This window comes from Hyla sarda, chromosome 13 (assembly GCF_029499605.1).
Source record: "Hyla sarda isolate aHylSar1 chromosome 13, aHylSar1.hap1, whole genome shotgun sequence".
NCBI lineage: Eukaryota > Metazoa > Chordata > Amphibia > Anura > Hylidae > Hyla > Hyla sarda.
The window spans coordinates 30,669,410-30,690,596 of NC_079201.1; the positions used below are offsets into that span (position 1 = coordinate 30,669,410).

The window sequence follows — 21,187 nt, forward strand, 5'->3', positions numbered from 1 at the left end:
TGAAAGAGAATGTGTAGTATGTTTTTGACCTTCAAAGGGGTAGTCCAGTGGTGAAAAACTTATCCCCTATCCTAAGGATAGGGGATAGGTTTGAGATCGCGGGGGTCCGACCGCTGGGGCCCCCTGCGATCTCTCTGTACGGGGGCCAGGCTCTCTGGCCAGATAGCGGGTGTCGACCCCCGCACGAAGCGGCGGCCGACACGCCCCCTCAATACAACTCTATGGCAGGGCTGGAGACTCTGCCATAGAGTTGTATTGAGGGGGCGTGTCGGACGCCGCTTCGTGCGGAGGTCGACACGCCCCCTTCCCGCGGGCTGTCAGGGCTCCGTACAGGAGATCGCAGGGGGCCCCAGCGTTCGGACCCCCCGCGATCTGCAACTTATCCCCTATATCCCCTATATAGGATAGGGGATAAGTTGCTCACCACTGGGTCACCACTGGACTACTCCTTTAAAGCTGGGTTTTCAGTCTGGAAAAAAAACAAATGTACTCACCAGCCCTGATCCCCCACCACTACAATGGTGCCTGGTCCTGGGTTTGATCTCAACACCGGCCAGGGCCTACTTAGCCATTTAGTGGCCGTAGCTGCGACCTGCAATGGGAACTTATTTAATGAGTAGGCACTTCTTTGTTTCAATATGGAGACCATAAAGTACTGCACAGTGGGATCAGGCACCATAGGAGATCAGGGCAGGTGAGTCCCTGTGGTTATTTTCACCCAAGCCTGATCACACTCAAAAAAGGATTTCCCTCAACCCTACTAATAAACGATCCTAAAAATATCAATATCTGATCACTGAGGGCCCACCATCTGGCACCCCGCTGATCGGCTTCTTTCCAGAGCTACAGTGTCTGTATATACTGTGACGATCCATCTTGGGGATTAGCTCTGGGATCGTCCTGGACCACGCCACAGGATGCGTTTCTTCTCAATAAACCAGCAAACAAACGCTTATAATGCAAATCTGGCACCTTGCCAGTTTTATTAGACAGGTTGCAGGGAAAGAAATAAACAAAAAGCAGGAACAAACAAAATCCTAGACCGTCTGGCCACTGACTAAACAGATCAGCTTGTCCTGACTAACAACCGCTGAGCTTCCCTCAGTCGGTTAAACATATGTCCCCTGCAACCTTCTACTCACAATTCATGTCACTCTCTTTGAGCCACTCATAGCTCGGGCTGTGTACTCCTCAGCAGGCTCTGTCTCTTTCCTACAGCCCACATGCTGTCTCCTAGGAAGAGCCCACATTAGACTGAGTCTCCATCTCATATACACAACTCCCTTCCCTCCTGCCTCATTACTTAAGAAGCAGGTGAGAGATTCTGCAGGGTGAGCCAAGGAAATACACCCTTTCCTTGCCACACTGCCACAATACAGAAAACAGAGGCAGAAACACTACACGTCAATGCAGTAACCTAACACACCCACTGCACAATGTACAGAGCCATCTGAATACATCATTATTTTACTGTACATGCAGGTGCTTCGGCTCATGCAAGCAGCAGATCGGCGGGGTGCCAGTTGTTGGCTCCCCACTGATCAGATATTAAGGATAGGCCAACAATAATAAAAAAAAATTTAAAAAAAAGTCTGTATTCCTAGTAGGCAAATTGACACAAAAACATGTTTGGGCCATTTAGGTAATAGAAGTGCTGAAAGACTAGGAGGAAGAATTATGAATCTTTTTTTTACTTGTTTTCGGTCTAATTTGCACATTTTTTTAACTTACAAAAATGACTTTAAAATGACATACAGGACAACTCCGTGATAAATCTCCCCCTAAATATCTATCAATTTGTAATTTCCATAATTCCAAGACTTATACTTCTTGGTGTTGTAATTTAATTGCCGAGGGGTTTAGAATCAACAGCCAAGTCTCCATCTACTTAGCATAAAACATTGATGTGTACGGAGATCCATATCTTCTTGACCTTTTTATAACAAAGAGGATAGCATTTTTTATTAAAGGGGTACTCCCTTGGAAAACATTTTTTTTCTTCTAATCAACTAGTGCCAGAAAGTTATATAGATTTGTAAATTACTTCTATATAAAAATCTTAATCCTTCCAGTACTTATCAGTTGCTGTATGCTCCAGAGGAAGTTGTGTAGTTCTTTCCAGTCTGACCACAGTGCTCTCTGCTGCCACCTATGTTATTGTCAGGAACTGTCCAGAGCAGGAGAGGTTTGCTATGGGGATTTGCTCCTACTATGGACAGTTCCTGACACAGACAGAGGTGTCAGCAGAGAGCGCTGTGGTCAGACAGGAAAGAACAACACAACTTCCTCTGTAGCATACAGTAATTTACAAAACTGTATAACTTTCTGGCACCTGATGATTTGAAAAAAATATATAGTTTTCCACCGGAGTACCCCATTAAGCAGACCAAGAATCCTTTCTTTCTTTTTGCTATTTTGTACTTTAGTTTTCTCTGGCGCTTTCTTTTTTTCCAGATTATCAGAACTGTTAGTATTGGGTTTACGGACAGACATTGGAATATCACATAAGGTATGGATGCTTTTGGTTTCTTTGCGGTGATGCACTCAAAACTTTCTTAGACATCAATAAAAAAATAATAATAATTTGCGAGTTCCAAAATTCTAGGTATAGCTAGCATTAAAAAACTTAGTAATAGGGAAAATCCTTATATTGATGGGGAGAAGGCGACCCCTCTTCTCTGACACTGAAAATCTGTAATTGTCTTAGACAAAGAAAGGGGGATAGTAATAAAAATAATGAATTATATTTAATAACCTTGTACATTTGCTCCATTAACTCCCTGTCTGCTCTTGCTATTTACCTTACAACATCCCCTCAATAGCTCGGGGAATAAGGCTAGGTTCACATCAGGCTTGAGCTCCGTTCTCCGAGTACCTCAAAATTACAAAATTTTCTCCGCTCAACCCTTGCGAAACAACTGACACCTAGCCGAAACCTGACGGACCCCAAGGGTACTCCGGTGGAAAAGGTTTTTTTTTTTTTTTTTATCAACTGGTGACAGAAAGTTAAACAGATTTGTAAATTACTTCTATTAAAAAATATTTATCCTTCCAGTACTTATTAGCTGCTGAATACTACAGAGGAAATTCTTTTCTTTTTGGAACACAGAGCTCTCTGCTGACATCACGAGCACAGTGCTCTCTGCTGACACCTCTGTCCATTTTAAGACCTGTCCAGAGTAGGAGAAAATCCCCATATGCTGCTCTGGACAGTTCCTAAAATGGACAGAGATGTCATAAGAGAGCACTGTGGTCATGATGTCAGCAGAGAGTACTGTGTTCCAAAAAGAAAATAATTTCCTCTGTAGTATTCAGCAGCTAATAAGTACTGGAAGGATTAAGATTTTTTTAATAGAAGTAATTTACAAATCTGTTTCACTTTCTGGCACCAGTTGATTTAAAAAAAAAAAATTATAATAAATAAATAAAAGTTTTCCACCGGAGTACCCCTTTAAGGTCAGTGGGACCCGTTGATGTCTGTTTAGCAATGGACAGTCCAGGTCTGATGTTTGTCACTAGAATGGACTCTGCAATGGAGCTCCCTGAACAGAGTTCAATGCCAATGTGAACTTGGCCATAGTTGGGTGATAGTGCCATTGGTTTGCGCTTTGCTGTCCCCTGTCTTAGCATAGTATGTGTAGGAACAATTTGGGTTTGTCTTAGGCAGGGTTCACACCACGTTTTTGGAATACATTTCCCGTGTACATTTTCAATTTGAAAACTGTACAGAACCGTATTGAAAACCGTATGCATTGACTCTCCATTGAAATCCGCATGCCAAACGATGCATCCAGTTGTGTACTTTTTGCATCCTATACGGCTTTGCCAGTTTGTTTCCCATACCCAAAACTGTAGCCTACCACGGTTTTTGGTCCGGGTGAAAAACCGTATTGAAACATATATGTTTTTTTTTTTAACATGGTAGTCAATGGGAATATGTGCGTATGGTTCCACCGGTTTTCACCATCCAGTTTTTTACTGTGCACAGTTTTTTTTTCTTGGAATTTCAATCAAACAAGTGAAACTTTATTCATAATGGAGTGAAAAATTAAAAACGTATATTTTTTTCTTAAAAAACGGATGCAACCGGACATTATTTTTCAAACCGTATACGGATTAAATTGTGTACACATGTTTTGATACAGTTTAGTCAGGTTTTGAGAAATCCGTTTTTTATCAAAAACCTGAACTGTATTGCAAAAACGTGGTGTGAACCCTGCCTTATACACAATGCGGATGTTTCCTTTGAGAATAGCATTTGTTATTTTTTATTTATTATGTCTGTAAGTGTAACTCCAGTCCTGTGCTGACATCCTTGCCGATATCGGGAACACTGAGGGTTGGATTTTTATAATTCGGTATAAAGTCATAAATTTAGTGGTATACATATTTATGATGCCCTTGAACATGGAAATTGGGTAATAAAGCTATTTGGGGACATGCACAGAAGGCTGAGACTTCAACACTATTGACCCCTTAAAGGGGTACTCCGCTGCTCAGGGTTTGGAACAAACTGTTCCGAACGCTGGAGCTGGCGCCGGGAGCTCTTGATGTCATAGCCCCGCCCCCTCATGATGTCACTCCCCTTCCCCTCAATGCAAGTCTATGGGAGGGGGCGTGACAGCCGTCACGCCCCCTCCCATAGACTTGCATTGAGGGGGTGGGGCTATGACATCACAAGCTCCCGACGCCAGCGTTCGGAACAGTTTGTTCCAAACGCTGAGCATCGGAGTTGCCCTTTAAGAATGCATAGCATTGTGGAACTGCCCAGTGTACCTACAGTAGTTTATGTCGGGCTCCTTCTACAACTAAGGGGATCAGAGAGAGACCCCAACCGGGAAGTATACATATACAAGTGTACAAAGCTTGTCATCACTCAAATCTGTCCCTGTCCCCTAAGGCTTTCCCACACAAATGCAGGGACAATATTCAAGGACCCCAGCATTGCAAGGCCACAGTGCTAACCACTGAGCCACCATGCTGCATCTATTGTCCTTCAATAAGGTGTTCTGTAGAGGAACCACAAGAACAATGAGCTTTAGGAAGGCTACGATTGATCAGCTCAGAGAGGCCCTTACCATTATAAGTTGGGATACAGACACTGAGTGGGGGATTTTTAAAAATATCTTAAAGGGGTATTCCAGGCCAAAACTTTTTTTATATATTAACTGGCTCCAGAAAGTTAAACAGATTGGTAAATTACTTCTATTAAAAAATCTTAATCCTTCCAATAGTTATTAGCTTCTGAAGTTGAGTTGTTGTTTTCTGTCTAACTGCTCTCTGATGACTCACGTCCCGGGAGCTGTGCAGTTCCTATGGGGATATTCTCCCATCATGCACAGCTCCCGGGACGTGACATCATCATTGAGCAGTTAGACAGAAAACTTCAGAAGCTAATAACTATTGAAAGGATTAAGATTTTTTAATAGAAGTAATTTACAAATTTGTTTAACTTTCCGGAGCCAGTTGATATATATAAAAAAAGGTTTTGCCTGGAATACCCCTTTACATTCTCACTTTGAGAGGTACATACCTTTTATAGGAATAAAAGGGTCAGGAACAGAAAAAAACTCACGTGAATACAAATGTAAAGGAAGCAATAAATTACACAAAGGAAGCATTTAAAGGGGTTATCCAGGAAAAAACTTTTATATATATATATATATATATATATATATATATATATATATATATATATCTCAACTGGCTCCAGAAAGTAAAACAGATTTGTAAATTACTTCTATTAAAAAATCTTAATCCTTTCAGTACTTATGAGCTTCTGAAGTTGAGTTGTTATTTTCTTTCTAAGTGCTCTCTGATGACACGTGTCTCGGGAACTGTCCAGTTTAGAAGCAAATCCCCATAGCAAACCACTTCTACTCTGTGCAGATCCCGAGACAAGCAGAGATGTCATCAGAGAGCACTGTTGCCAGACAGAAAAGAACAACTCAACTTCAGCAGCTGATAATTATTGAAAGGATTAAGATTTTTTAATAGAAGTAATTTATAAATCTGTTAAACTTTCTGGCACCAGTTGATATAAAGAAAAAAAAAGTATTTTCCTGGAATACCCCTTTAAGCTTCTAAAACAGGATGGCAGTAATGCAGCATTAAAAAGCTATAGAGAAAAAAGAAAATTTGTAAAAACCAGATAAAAGCTGCAAAAATAAAGACAGAGAAACTCATTGCCAAAGAAAGTATAACTAGCCCGAAAATGTTCTTTAACTATATAAATTACAGAAAGGTTAAAACTGAAAGTGTTGGCCCTTTAAAAAGTAATGAGGGAGAAGTTCTAGAGGATGATGTGGAAAAACTGAATATCTAAGCATACTTAAAGGGGTACTCCGCTGCTCAGCGTTTGGAACAAACTGTTCGGCGCCAGGAGCTCGTGATGTCATAGCCCCGCCCCCTCATGATGTCACGCCCCCCCCCCTCAATGCAAGTCTATGGGAGGGGGCATGACATCCGTCACGCCCCCTCCCATAGAATTGCATTGAGGGGGCGGGGCGTGACATCATGAGGGGGTGGGGTTATGACATCACAAGCTCCCAGGTCCAGCATTTGGAACAGTTTCAAAAAAATCATAATGTCTGGGGAGGCTACAGGTGTCCTCAAGGCCTGCTGTGTCCCAAAGGGGTAATGTAATATAAATATACAGATATAATAATTGTAAAAAACCCTTAGATAAATTATTACTTACACTCTTACACTGCACGGTACACTCTGTAAACCTCCCCCCCCCCCACCCCCTCACACACACACAAAATAAAACAAAAACTTGTCCCATAAAAAACGAGCTGTCATAAAGCTACGGCAACAGAAAATAAAAATGGTATGGCTTTGAATGCAAGAATATCTTGTTTATTATGTCTCAAACAGGTAGATGGTAAGGGTTAAACATATTTTTATGTTTGCTTAAAAAAATACTTTGTAAAAATTGACTTACTTCTACTTTACAGCACTGGCACAAGCTCTGCCATACAGTCAGCTTACACAGCTTGTTTAAGGCGTCCCCGGAACTGAGGGATCTACAGAAGAATCAACTCCTGGTGTTGGATCAGAAGTAAGAAAAGTCTATGAAAAGGTGGAATATAGAGAAAATGGCAACAGCACATGGGTTAAAGGGGTACTCCGGTGGAAAACTTTTTTTTCAAATTTTTTTTTTTTAAATCAACTGGACGCGAGAAAGTTAAACAAATTTGTAAATTACTTCTATTAAAAAATCTTAATCCTTCCAGGACTTATTAGCTGCTGAATATTGCAGAGGAAATTATTTTCTTTATGGAACACAGAGCTCTCTGCTGACATCATGACCACAGAGCTCGCTGCTGACATCTCTATCCATTTTAAGAACTGTCCAGAGAGAAAATCCCCATAGCAAACATATGTTGTTCTGGACGGTTCCTAAAATGGACAGAGATGTCAGCAGAGAGCACTGTGGTCATGATGTCAGCAGAGATCTCAGTGTTCCAATAAGAAAATAATTTTCTGAGTAGTATTCAGCAGCTAATAAGTACTGGAAGGATTAAGATTTTTTAATAGAAGTCATTTACAAATCTGTTTAACTTTCTGGCACCAGAGGAGTGCCCCTTTAAGTAGTGTCTTAAAGGGGTTCTCTGGTGGAAAACAAATGATTTCAAATCAACTGGTGCCAGAAAGTTATACAGACTTGTAAATGACTTCTTTTATAAAAATCTTAATCCTTCCAGTACTTATCAGCTGCTAAATGCTCCAGAGGAAGTTGTGTTGTTCTTTCCGGTCTGACCACAGTGCTCTTTGCTGACACCTCTGTCCATGTTAGGAACTGACACAGAAAAAAAATCTTTCCTATATGTAGGCTCCAATAAAAATAATAAATATAAAATATATAGGGGTTCATAGGAACAAACACAAATAATATCACCTAAAGGTATGTAAACCACACCCGAAATGTGAAACCCCACACAGAAGAAATAAAATCAACTGTAAAATATGGTTAAAAAATAGTTTTATTGTAAGTATACAGAATATGCATACCGAACCAATTCATTAGGGGTATAAATACAATAAATTGTATTTATATCCCTAATGAATTGATCCTGTCAGGAACTGTCCAGAGTAGAAGCAAATCCCCATAGAAAACCTCTCCTGCTCTGGACAGTTCCTGACATGGACAGAGGTGGCAGCAGAGAGCACTGTGGTCAGACTGGAAAGAACTACACAACTTTCTCTGTAGTATACAGCAGCTGATAAGTACTGGAAGGATTAAGATTTTTTAATAGAAGTCATTTACAAATCTGTTTAACTTTCTGGCACCAGTTGATTTGAATTTTTTTCTATCCACTGGAGTACCCCTTTAAAGGGGTTCATAAGAAGTGTTGTATTTTAGATGCTGTATTTGTAAAATCTCTGTTGAGCATGAAAGGGTGACTCCCTCCAATATCCAGAATGAAGTAACCCTTTCATGCCTATTGAGAACTTCTTTATCTTAGGTTCTGTTCACACCAGCATTGTGGTATCTGTTCATTACGGAAACCACAACACTGTTCTAGTTATGTCTCACCTCAGAAACTCCCGATGGCACCTATTTAGTTATACTGTGGTCTCTCAGAATGACTGCAGCTCCGAAAAATGAAATTTAGCACCAGATCTTTCAGAATGCACCTGACTGGCACCAAAGAAATCCACACGGTCACGTGGTGTCACAATGACGAAGTTACACTTAATGTGGGTCTATGAAGTTAAAGGGGTATTCTGGCTTTATACATCTTATCCCCTATCTAAAGGATAGGGGATAAGATGTATGATCGCAGGGGTCCCGCCGCTGGGGACCCCCACGATCCCGGTGCAGCCCCTGGCATTCTATGCCAGGTGATGCCTCAGAGACTGGGACATGACATCACGGCCACGCCCCCTAGTGCCATCATGCCACGCCCCCTAGTGGCATCATGCCACGCCCCTCCATTCCTGTCCAAGGGAGGGGGCGTGACTATCGTCACGGCCCCTCCCATAGACATGAATGGAGGGGGCGTGGCATCACGTCACTAGGGGTTGTGGCGTCATGTCCCCGTCTCGGAGGCAACACCCAGCACAGAATACCGGGGGCTGCACCGGGATCACCGGGGTCCTTTGGATAGGGGATAAGATGTATAAAGCCGGAATACCCCTTTAACCCCTAAAGGATGCAGACAATTTTATTTTTACGTTTTCATTTTTTCCTACTCGCCTTCAAAAATCATAACTCTTTTATATTTTCATCCACAGACTAGTATGAGGACTTGTTTTTTGCGCGACCAGTTGTCCGTTGTAATGCCATCACTCACTTTACCATAAAATGTATGGCCCAACCAAAAAAATACTATTTGTGTGGGGAAATTAAAAAGAAAACTCCAATTTTGCTAATTTTGGAAGGTTTCGTTTTTACGCCGTACAATTTATGGTAAAAGTGACATGTGTTCTTTATTCTTTGGGTCAATATGATTAAAATGATACCCGTGGTTAGATACTTTTCTATTACTGTTGTGCTTAAAAAAAATCGCAAACTTTTCAACCAAATTAGTATGTTTAAGATCCCCCTATTTTGAAGACCTATAACTTTTTCATTTTTCCGTATAAGCGGCGGTATGGGGGCTCATTTTTTGCGCCGTGATCTGTACTTTATATTGATACCATATCTGCTTATATAAAACTTAATCCATTTTTTATTAATTTTATTTGGAATAAAATGTTATAAAAAAGCAGGTATTTTGGACTTTTTTTTTTACGTTCACGCCGTTCACCGTACGGTATCATTAACATTTTATTTTAATAGTTCAGATATTTATGCATGCGGCGATACCAAATATGTACGTAAAATATTTTTTTAACACTTTTTGGGGGTGAAATAGGGAAAATTTGACAATTTACGTTTTTATTGGGGGAGGGGGTTTTTCACATTTATTTTACTTAATTTTTTTTACTTTTATTTTTACACTCTTATAGTCCCCATAGGGGACTATTTATAGCAATCACTCGATTGCTAATGCTGTTCAGTGCTATGTATAGGACATAGCACTGATCAGGATTATCGGTCATCTTCTGCTCTGGTCTGCGGGAAGGCAGATCAGAGCAGAAGACTCCCGGAAGGCAGCGGAGGCAGGTGAGGGGACCTCCGGCTGCCGTGCTGGATGATCGGATCACCGCGGCAGCGCTGCGGGCGATGGGATCATCCATTTTAGTGACCGCACTGCCGCGATCTGTATTGATCACGGCATCTGAGGGGTTAATGGCGGACATCCGCGGGATCGCGGGTGTCCACCACTACGGGCGGGTCCCTGGCTGCGATTAGCAGCCGGGACCTGCCGCGCATGATCCGGGCATCACTTGCGGGTATGTTCAGGACCTAAATGTACGTCCTGGTGCGTTAAGTACCACCTCACCAGGACGTACATTTACGTCCTGCGTCGTTAAGGGGTTAAAGACTATATAAATAGACGAGAGTGTGAAAGGTATAAAATACAAGTAAATAATGCTTGCTCTTTCCTCTGTCTAGTGGTCTGCGCTGCACTTGGAGGGGGCTCGCGGTGTTGGACAGTCTTCTGCTCCCAATCTTAAACCAGTTCCAGGATTCTTGGAATCAGTCTGAGAACATGAAATCTCATCGGCCACAGACAACTGTGTAGAAACAACAACACTGGATCCACAGTATCTAAAATATACTGTATAAACCCGTAAATGAATACCGAATAAAGTTATTTCATACATTTTTTTTTAGCTCGACAAGTCCCTTTATATTTAGCAATACCTTACTTTGGGGCCTTTGTATGTTCGTAAAGATATTGATTTTATAGTTCTAAAAGGCCATCCACAAATCCATCAAGTTTTTATTCTTTTTATTCTTTCTGTGCTCTATGGTAAGGAGTTCGTTCATAAATCCTCAGTAAAAAGTGCCAAAGTCCCAAAACAGTCAGTACTATGGGGTTAACTTAGAATTCTATTAGATGCCTTAAGGGGTACTCCGGTGAAAACCTTTTTTCTATAAAAGTACTTAAAGGGGTATTCCAGGCAAAACGTTTTTATATATATATATATATATATATATATATATATATATATATATATCAACCGGCTCCGGAAAGTTAAACAGATTTGTAAATTACTTCTATTAAAAAATCTTAATCCTTCCAATAGTTATTAGCTTCTGAAGTTTTCTGTCTAACTGCTCAATGATGATGTCACGTCCTGGGAGCTGTGCATGATGGGAGAATATCCCCATAGGAACTGCACAGCTCCCGGGACGTGAGTCAACAGAGAGCAGTTAGACAGAAAACAACAACTCAACTTCAGAAGCTAATAACTATTGGAAGGATTAAGATTTTTTAATAGAAGTCATTTACAAATCTGTTTAACTTTCCGGAGCCAGTTGATATATAGAAAAAAGTTTTGGCCTGGAATACCCCTTTAAACAAAAAATGTGATACCTTAACTTTCGCGCTGCCTCCGGTATCATTGTTCCTGATCTCGCACACTCCACTTTGTGGTGCCAGGGGTCAATACGGCAAATTGTCACTCAGCCAATCACTGGCCACAGCTCTGTCCCGCCTCAGCCAGTGATTGGCTGAGGGGCCATGTCTCAGGCCAACCTCAGCACTTAGTCTTTGCTACGCTCCACATCCTGGTTCTGGGAGTCAATGCTTCACATTGCTGCTCAGCCAATAACTGGTGGCAGCTGCCAGGGGGCACTATTGACCCCTGGCACCAGGAAGTGGAGTACGGAGGAGACTATATGGAGGGGGCTTGGCCAGCTTCCGGTGGCCGGTCGTCACACGCCGCTGTGGAGAACAATATCTGTGATGGGGGAGAACATTATCTGTGATGAGGGGAGAACAATATCTGTGATGGAGGAGAGAACATTATCTGTGTTGAGGGGAGAACATTATCTGTGATGAGGAGAGCATTATCTGTGATGAGGGGAGAACATTATCTGATGGGGGGGAGAACATTATCTGTGATGGAGGAGAGAACACTATCTGTGATGAGCGGAGAACACTATCTGTGATGAGGGGAGAACATTATCTGTGATGGAGGAGAGAACATTATCTGTGATGAGGAGAGCATTATCTGTGATGAGGGGAGAACATTATCTGATGGGGGGGAGAACATTATCTGTGATGGAGGAGAGAACACTATCTGTGATGAGCGGAGAACACTATCTGTGATGAGGGGAGAACATTATCTGTGATGGAGGAGAGAACATTATCTGTGATGAGGGGAGAACATTATCTGTGATGGGGGAGAGAACATTATCTGTGATGAGGGGAGAACATTATCTGTGATGGGGGAGAGAACATTATCTGTGATGGAGGAGAACATTATATGTGATGAGGGGAGAACATTATCTGTGATGAGGGGAGAACATTATCTGTGATGGGGGAGAACACTATCTGTGATGGGAGAGAACATTATCTCATGGGGGGGAGAACATTATCTGTGATGGGGGAGAACATTATCTGTGATGGGGAGAGAACATTATCTGTGATGGGGGAGAACATTATCTGTGATGGGGGAGAACATTATCTGTGATGAGGAGAACATTATCTGTGATGAGGGGAGAACATTATCTGTGATGGAAGAGAACATTATCTGATGGGGGAGAACATTATCTGTGATGGGGGAGAGAACATTATCTGATGGGGGGGAGAACATTATCTGTGATGGGAGAGAACATTATCTGTGATGGGAGAGAACATTATCTGTGATGGGAGAGAACATTATCTGTGATGGGGGAGAACATTATCTGTGATGGGGAGAACATTATCTGTGATGGAGAACATTATCTGTGATGAAGGAGAACATTATCTGTGATGGGGAGAACATTATCTGTGATGAGGGGAGAGAACATTATCTGTGATGGGGAGAGAACATTATCTGTGATGGGGGAGAACATTATCTGTGATGGGGAGAACATTATCTGTGATGAGGGGAGAGAACATTATCTGTGATGGGGAGAGAACATTATCTGTGATGGGGGAGAACATTATCTGTGATGGGGAGAACATTATCTGTGATGGGGGAGAACATTATCTGTGATGGGGAGAACATTATCTGTGATGAGGGGAGAGAACATTATCTGTGATGGGGAGAGAACATTATCTGTGATGGGGGAGAACATTATCTGTGATGGGGAGAACATTATCTGTGATGAGGGGAGAGAACATTATCTGTGATGGGGGAGAACATTATCTGTGATGGGGAGAACATTATCTGATGGGGGGAGAACATTATCTGTGATGGGGGAGAACATTATCTGTGATGGGGGAGAACATTATCTGTGATGGGGAGAACATTATCTGTGATGGGGGAGAACATTATCTGTGATGGGGAGAACATTATCTGTGATGGGGGAGAACATTACCTGTGATGGGGGAGAGAAGATTATCTGTGATGGGGGAGAACATTATCTGTGATGGGGGAGAACACTATCTGTGATGGAGAACATTATCTGATGGGGGGAGAACATTATCTGTGATGGAGAACATTATCTGATGGGGGGAGAACATTATCTGTGATGGGGGAGAACATTATCTGTGATGGAGAACATTATCTGATGGGGGGAGAACATTATCTGTGATGGGGGAGAACATTATCTGTGATGGGGGAGAACACTACCTGTGATGGGGGAGAACACTATCTGTGATGGGGGAGAACACTATCTGTGATGGGGGAGAACACTATCTGTGATGGGGGAGAATTTTGCAACAGCTGGAGGCACTTTGGTTTGAAAACACTACTCTAGGTGGAAAAATAAAATAATTATGACCCTTCCAAGTAGAAAAACTCGGCCACCTTTCTATGCATGGCTTACTATTCCCAGATGTCCTTTCAGTCCATGGAATACATGGGTTTATATGTTGAGGTAACAGAGGGGGCGCTCTATGGAGTCTCATGTCCAGCGTCTCCTACACAATGGAGCAGTTGTGACCCTGAGGGCAAATGATGCCAATGTAGCCAAAAATCTCTCCCACTGCCCGTCCGCGTCTCAGCACTCCACTTCACGAGCGCGCACGCCTTCATTCGTTTCTATGGAGATTCCTTCCGGGTGCGCGCACGCCTTCATTCGTTTCCATGGAGATTCCTTCCGGGTGCGCGCTCGCATCACGACGTAAGCAGCGTGTGAGCGCACAGACTTATGGGGCTTGTAGTTATGGCTGATCTGTGTACCGTTACCATAGATACGTGTTCTCCGGGACAGCATGGCGAACAAAGCTGGGAAAAGAGAGTCTCGTAGCAGGACTCCCGGTAATCTATGTATATGTGCATGTGTTTCCTCACTGTGGCTATGGCAGATCTTACATTGTGTGGAGGCTGCTGTGCCCATTGGTAAAGACTAAGCCAAGATGTGTAGTTATAAAAGGGAATTACTGTAATGTAGAACACAGGACATCAGAAGCCCCTCTAAGGGGGGAATAGGGGGTCAAGCCCCCACACTACAGTCAGGGGAACTCTGTAGAAAAGTGGTTTCCAAACTGAGGATCTCCAGCTGTTGCAAAACTACAACTTCCAGGTCTTTGCATGCTGGGATTTGTAGTTTTGAACACCTCTAGGTCCTTGGCTGTCCAGGCATGCTGGGAGTGATAGTTTTCCAACATCTGGAGGTCCTGGGCTGTCCAGGCATGCTGGGAGCTGTAGTTTTCCAACACCTGGAGGTCCTGGGCTGTCCAGGCATGCTGGGAGCTGTAGTTTTCCAACATCTGGAGGTCCTGGGCTGTCCAGGCATGCTGGGAGCTGTAGTTTTCCAGCATCTGATGTTCGTTGGCTGTCCAGGCATGCTGGTAGTTGTAGTTTTCCAACATCTGACATTCGTTGGCGGTCCAGGCATGCTGGGAGTTGTAGTTTTCCAGCATCTGATGTTCGTTGGCTGTCCAGGCATGCTGGGAGCTGTAGTTTTCCAACATCTGGAGGTCCTGGGCTGTCCAGGCATGCTGGGAGCTGTAGTTTTCCAGCATCTGATGTTCGTTGGCTGTCCAGGCATGCTGGGAGCTGTAGTTTTCCAGCATCTGATGTTCGTTGGCTGTCCAGGCATGCTGGTAGTTGTAGTTTTCCAACATCTGACATTCGTTGGCGGTCCAGGCATGCTGGGAGTTGTAGTTTTCCAGCATCTGATGTTCGTTGGCTGTCCAGGCATGCTGGGAGCTGTAGTTTTCCAGCATCTGATGTTCGTTGGCTGTCCAGGCATGCTGGGAGTTGTAGTTTTGTAGTTTTACTACTGCTGGAGGTCCTCGGCTGTCCAGGCATGCTGGGAGTTGTAGTTTTCCAACATCTGACATTTGTTGGCTGTCCAGGCATGCTGGGAGTTGTAGTTTTACTACTGCTGGAGGTCCTTGGCTGTCCAGGCATGCTGAGAGTTGTAGTGTTGCAGTATATGGCTATGTTTTCTCTTCATGACCAATGGGGGTCCAACCTCTGAGACCTCCTGGGAGTAGGGTTGCCACCTTTCTTTAAAAAAAAATGCTGACCATGCTAATTTGCATAATTAATTATGTATGTGTAACATCACAGGATACACATATGCGGGGAAAATGTTGTCATATTCTGACCATTATAACTTTATATATATATATATATATATATATATATATATATATATATATATATATACGGGACTGTATGAGGGCCAAATTTTTGCGCCCAGATCTGTTGTTTTTAATAGAACCATTTTTTGTTTTGATGAAATTTTTGGATCGCTTTCTTTTTTTAATGAAATTCAGGGGTTGCAGTTAGTTACTAACTACAACTCCCAGCATGCCCTGGTACAGCCTGTGGCTCAGCAGCTGCCCCAAATGAAAACTACAACTCCCAGAATGTTGAACTATATAGTAGTTTATAGTATAGGTCAGTGTTTCCCAACCAGGGGTGCCTCCAGCTGTTGCAAAACTACAACTCCCAGCATGCCCGGACAGCCAACGGCTGTCCGGGCATGCTGGGAGTTGTAGTTTTGCAACAGCTGGAGGCACCCCTGGTTGGGAAACACTGGTATAGTATATGGTGCAACATTCCGGGAGTTTGAAGGATTGCTTGGATAAATACCGGCCATTGCATTGCAGGTATTTTTTATATAAAAATACCGACAGGGTGGCCAAATTACCGGCTGTGCGGTCAAATACCGGCCTGGTGGCAGCCCTGCCTGAGAGTGAAGGATCCTTGGCATTTTGGTGATGGCGGAATTGCAGCATTTATCTGCGCTGACTGCACCGTGCTCTGCTCTGCAGGGAAAACTACGGCACCAAGCCCCTTCATTCTCAGGATCTAAGAGGGTCTCAGAGGTCAGCCCCACTGGTCATGGAGTCATAGAACAGTCTAGTCATTTACCATGACTTTATTAAAGTGGTCGCCAAACTGTGCTCCTCCAGAGGATGGAAAACTACAACTCCGAGCTGGGTCCAGGCATGCTGGGAGTTGTAGTTTTACAACATCTGGGGGTCTGCAAACCTCTGGTTTGTGCACAATATGTGACTACTATGGTATTTTACACTGTTTGTGACACCTTTTAAAAAGGGGACGGGGCATTGTGAGCCCGCCAGAGTTACTGAACCTTATGCCTGCACACAGGCTTAAAGGGGTACTCCGGTGGAAAACTTTTTTATTTTTATTTTTTTTAAATCAACTGGTGCCAGAAAGTTAAACAGATTTGTAAATTACTTCTATTAAAAAAATTCTTAATCCTTCCAGCACTTATTAACGGCTGTATACTACAGAGGAAATTCTTTTCTTTTTGCGATTTCTTTTCTTTTACGACCACAGTGTTTTCTGCTGGCACCTCTGTCTATTTTAGGAACTGTCCAGAGCAGAATATGTTTGCTATGGGGATTTTCTCCTGCTCTGGAAAGTTCCTGACATGGACAGAGGTGTCAGCAGAGAGCACTGTGATTGTGGTAGAAAAGAAATCCAAAAAGAAAAGAACGTCCTCTGTAGTATTCAGCAGCTAATAAGTACTGGAAGGATTAAGATTTTTTAATAGAAGTAATTTACAAATCTGGTCAACCTTCTGGCACCAGTTGATTTAAAAAAAAAAAAATAGTTTTCCAGCGGAGTACCCCCTTTCAGTTTTAGCTGAAATTTACGACAACCCTGAGCTGTTGTAGATTTCAGAGAAGTGGACGGGGCAGCCAAAGTTGTTTCTGGATTTATCAAGATGATTTGATATTTCACTGAACACTCGGACCCCGACCGATCACAAGAATGAGCCGGGAGAAGTATAGTGTGTTCACTCCCACCTATGCGTCACATGACCTGAACGGACTTGCAGTGTAAGTCTATGGGGCCATCCAGGTCTCATAGATACAGAGCTGGTTCTCTTTTTTTATTTTTTCAGGTACGCTTTAAGACCGCTGTATGAAATACCCATGTCCTGAATGTCATCTCTAGTGCTCCCACAGAAATGAACAGATCGCATGCTGTCTGTAGCACGCACTCCTCTAAAAGAGCCGGGTCCCGTTTAGGATATTGCGGGGTCCTAGCGGATCCTGTGGATAAGGCATAAGTTTCCTGTGGATAAGGCATAAGTTGTTTTTCTCCGGACCACCCCTTTATAGCTTACCAGTAGTTTTAACCAGTGTTTTATGCTTTCTAAATAAGCTGAATCCAGGTACCCTGCTTGCCTTGCATGATTCATAACAGTCCTTTTTATCCTAGGGGGCAGTGCCTTGCAAGCATGACACTCACCAGCATAGTGCCAGGAACTTCCTTTCCCTTACTTTTCTCCATGCTACCAAGTAGTAGCTCCAATTTTGCTGTCCAGCCCTTGGCAGGCGACCTTGTCATATGACATCCCATACTACAATGCTGCGCAATCTTTAGCACCAGTGTGGGGAGTTGCATGCCATGCTGGTTCTATTTTTTTTTTTTTTGCCACAAGTACTCTTTAAAGGGGTACTCCGCTGCCCAGCATTTGGAACAAACTGTTTCAAACGCTGGAGCTGGTGCCGGGAGCTCGTGATGTCATAGCCCCACCCCCTCATGACGTCAGACCCCACCCCCTCAATGCAAGTCTTTTTTTTTTTTTTCTTTATTGTAATTTTGCTCTTGCATAAAAAAATGTAAAAGCCCATAATACTGTATCAAGTTCTGACTTCTGATTCGTATATGGCATTTGTGCAAGAAATCTTTATTAAAGGAGTAGTCCAGTGGTGATTCAGTGGTGAGCAACTTATCCCCTATCCTAAGGATAGGGGATAAGTTGCAGATCGCGGGGGGTCCGACCGCTGGGGCCCCTGCGATCTCCTGTACGGAGCCCCGACAGCCCGCGGGAAGGGGGCGTGTCGACCTCCGCACGAGGCGGCGGCCGACACGCCCCCTCAATACAACTCTATGGCAGAGCCGAAGCGCTGCCTTCGGCAATCTCCGGCTCTGCCTTAGAGATGTATTAAGGGGGCGTGTCGGCCGCCGCCTCGTGCGGGGGTCGACACCCGCTATCTCGGCGGAGAGCCGGGGCCCCGTACAGAGAGATCGCAGGGGGCCCCAGCGGTCGGACCCCCCGCGATCTCAAACTTATCCCCTATCCTTAGGATAGGGGATAAGTTTTTCACCACTGGACTACCCCTTTAAGGACTATTGATCACCATAAAAAAAAATAGCAAGATATAAATGTAGTGAGCAGAAGCCAGGAGAAGTGTCATGCTTTCCTGTTTATTCCATGTGATGGGCTGTTTTATGTAGATGTATTTATGTTGCAGAGAAGAAGTTGAAGCCATTTGAGCAGTCTACCTCACCTGTACCAGAACAGACAGAGCCAGCCATAAGCACAGTGCTGAAAGGAGATGAAATCCAGGCTCTGGCTATAAAACTGGAGGATCTGGAGAAGGTAACATTCGGTTGTGGGCACATAAGGTTAAATGTAGTCTTGGGGTCCATAGTGGTTTGGATGTACATTGTGTTGTGACTTAAAGGAAAACTGTCAGCCTGTTCACCCACACTAAACCCAATACACTGGGTTATAGTGTGGGTGAACAGGATTCCATAGAGGGGTCACTTACCTAAATTGGTTCAGTAGGTCCTGAGATATCATCCTCTGCAGTTCCCTGGCTGTATTGAGGGAATTTATGGACCAAATACGGGCCCCTTTCTAGACGATGTAGCTGGTAGACTGGCTTCCTCTCCATTTACTAACAAGATTGTTGTTGGGGATTTCAATATGGTGATGCACATGTTAAAAGACCACAGGAGTAACAGACCGTCACAACCCCATCCCCGACGTCATGACATGTTGTTGGAGCAATGGGCGACTGGACTGGGCCTGGTTGACATATGGAGAAGGATACATCCTGAGGGGAGAGAATATAGCCACTATTCCCAAACCCATGACTCATGGTCACGTCTAGATTATTGCTTCCTTCCTGACTCCTTGACTTCTAGGGTTGATTTAGTCTCCCTTGAAGACTTGGTCATATCTGACCATGCCCCCCTGTTTCTTAATCTGACTGATTCTGTTGCCCATGACACTGATTTCCTTTGGAGGTTCCCCTCCAGCTTGGCAAGGGATGAACAGTTTCATTTCATGCTCAAAGGGTGGCGGCTAGAGTACTCTGGGGACAATGTAGCTCATGTCAGCAACAGCCCACTCTACCGGGATACTGCTAAGGCAGTCTTAAGGGGACATATCATGGCGTATGTGAGCTCTCTTAAGCAGAAAATAGCTACTCAACTTAAGACTCTGCGCTTTTCATTAAAGAGCGTATATGGTCTTTGTTGCCACGCTGAATGAGCATACTAAACAATCCTGGGTCACAGCCAAGGTGTCTTATGATACTTGGCTGGCCAAACGTGACAATTTGAAACAATCTCACTTTGAGGCTTCCCTCTTTCGCTTTGGCAACAAACCGGGTAGGCTGTTGGCAAGATTTGCCAAGGGAGCTTTCCCCCCTACTAATATTCCAGGCCTTAAGGACTCTTCCGGTCATCTGCACTGTTACCCCAAAAAGGTTAATAATATACTACGAAATTTTTACCAGATCTCTATGCCCACACACCTTCTGGGGAAGTCATGTCTGGTAGCTGGTTGACTGGAGACTCCCTTCCCTCTCTGACAGACGAGGAGAGGCATTCTCTGGGATGCCCGATCCAGCGTGAAGAACTTAGGGTAATCAAAGGTTTTCAGTCCAGTAAGGCTCCGGGCCTAGAAAGGTACTCCGGGGACTTCTATAAGATTCTGCAGTCGGAGATTTCACCTACGTTACTCTCGCTGTATGACTCTTACTTGACAGGGTCATCCATCCCATCTACCTCTAACACAGCGTATTTGAAGATATTGCATAAACCCGCGAAGGACCTGTTATCTCCAGGGAGCTACCGTCCCATTTCATTGATCAATGTCGATCTTACGGTCAAGTTTTGACTTTCCTTAAATTACGTCTGTCAGACTCATCTAGGGAATGCATACACACTTCTTTTGATAGCTTCATTTCCTCTTCCAACCCTTACCACTCTCTCTCTTGTGTCTCTACCGCTATCTTCATAGGCAGGGGAGTGATCCAGCTCAGCCCTCTATGTTCCATTACTGGGAGGGTAAATTAGGGAAGGAGGACTTGGCTATCCCATTCTGGAAGAAAGGGCTAAAGTACGTAAAGCCGTGATTAACGAGGGAAATCCAGTTTAGGATCATACACCACGCCACCTATGGCTTCACTTTACCTAAAACCCCAGACAGGCCAGATAGGTTAGAACACTGCCCTAATTGTGGGGACTACCGTGCTGACCTGTTGCATGGACTGGTGACTTGTAGTAAATCGACTGCCTGTTGGTCCTCCTTATTTAGTCTCCTATCACAAACTACCTATTACTTTACCAGTCGACCCCTTCCTTATTTTGATTCACGTTGCTCTTGGCAATGTAACGCTAACGTTGCTTCTACACACTATAACGTGGTGACACGCTTGTAATTAGTGTTGCCCCTTGGGAGACCTCATCATTCCCCTTTTTTGCTGTTTTGTGACAATATCGAAATGCTTAACCTATACTACTGTCCTACTTGAAGTCATTTTGCTGTCGGTCATTTTATTTTGCACTATAATTCTATGGAATGGGGAGGGGGCTGGTTTTGGTTTTGTTGGGGAATTTGTTGTTGGGCGGGAAGGGTGCTCATGATTAACACTTGGGACTGTATACATTTTGTGTCTTCTCTTAATAACACTAGATTGTCCTTTGTTCATGTTTTCACGCTCGGGGTATGCCCCGT

At 43.6% G+C, this 21,187-nt stretch overlaps 2 protein-coding genes and 1 long non-coding RNA gene across 12 annotated transcripts in view; 2 read left to right on the forward strand and 1 right to left on the reverse strand.

Annotated features, from left to right (window-relative positions):
* The window catches only part of RSAD1 (radical S-adenosyl methionine domain containing 1), a 40,075-nt gene extending 29,074 nt beyond the window's left edge, over positions 1–11,001 (forward strand). Inside the window, exons 7-9 of the mRNA XM_056549432.1 lie at positions 2,455–2,509; positions 6,960–7,063; positions 10,511–11,001. Of these exons, the coding sequence (XP_056405407.1) occupies positions 2,455–2,509; positions 6,960–7,063; positions 10,511–10,640 (289 nt within the window). The 3' untranslated portion in view covers positions 10,641–11,001. The remainder of the gene's footprint in view (positions 1–2,454; positions 2,510–6,959; positions 7,064–10,510) is intronic.
* The window catches only part of LOC130297226 (uncharacterized), a 50,876-nt gene extending 36,770 nt beyond the window's left edge, over positions 1–14,106 (reverse strand). For 3 of the 8 annotated variants that reach the window (XR_008849452.1, XR_008849449.1, XR_008849455.1), the window contains exons 1-2: positions 14,009–14,106; positions 6,947–7,046 (exon numbers count right to left, since the gene is read on the reverse strand). This is a non-coding gene — a long non-coding RNA (uncharacterized LOC130297226). The other 5 variants (XR_008849450.1, XR_008849448.1, XR_008849453.1 and 2 more) reach the window with 2 other exon arrangements.
* The window catches only part of MYCBPAP (MYCBP associated protein), an 81,058-nt gene continuing 73,883 nt past the window's right edge, over positions 14,013–21,187 (forward strand). For 2 of the 3 annotated variants that reach the window (XM_056549426.1, XM_056549428.1), the window contains exons 1-2: positions 14,119–14,256; positions 18,690–18,817. In XM_056549426.1, the coding sequence (XP_056405401.1) occupies positions 14,211–14,256; positions 18,690–18,817 (174 nt within the window). In that variant the 5' untranslated portion in view covers positions 14,119–14,210. Of the gene's footprint in view, positions 14,257–18,689; positions 18,818–21,187 lie in introns of all 3 variants that reach the window. The other variant, XM_056549427.1, reaches the window with a different exon arrangement.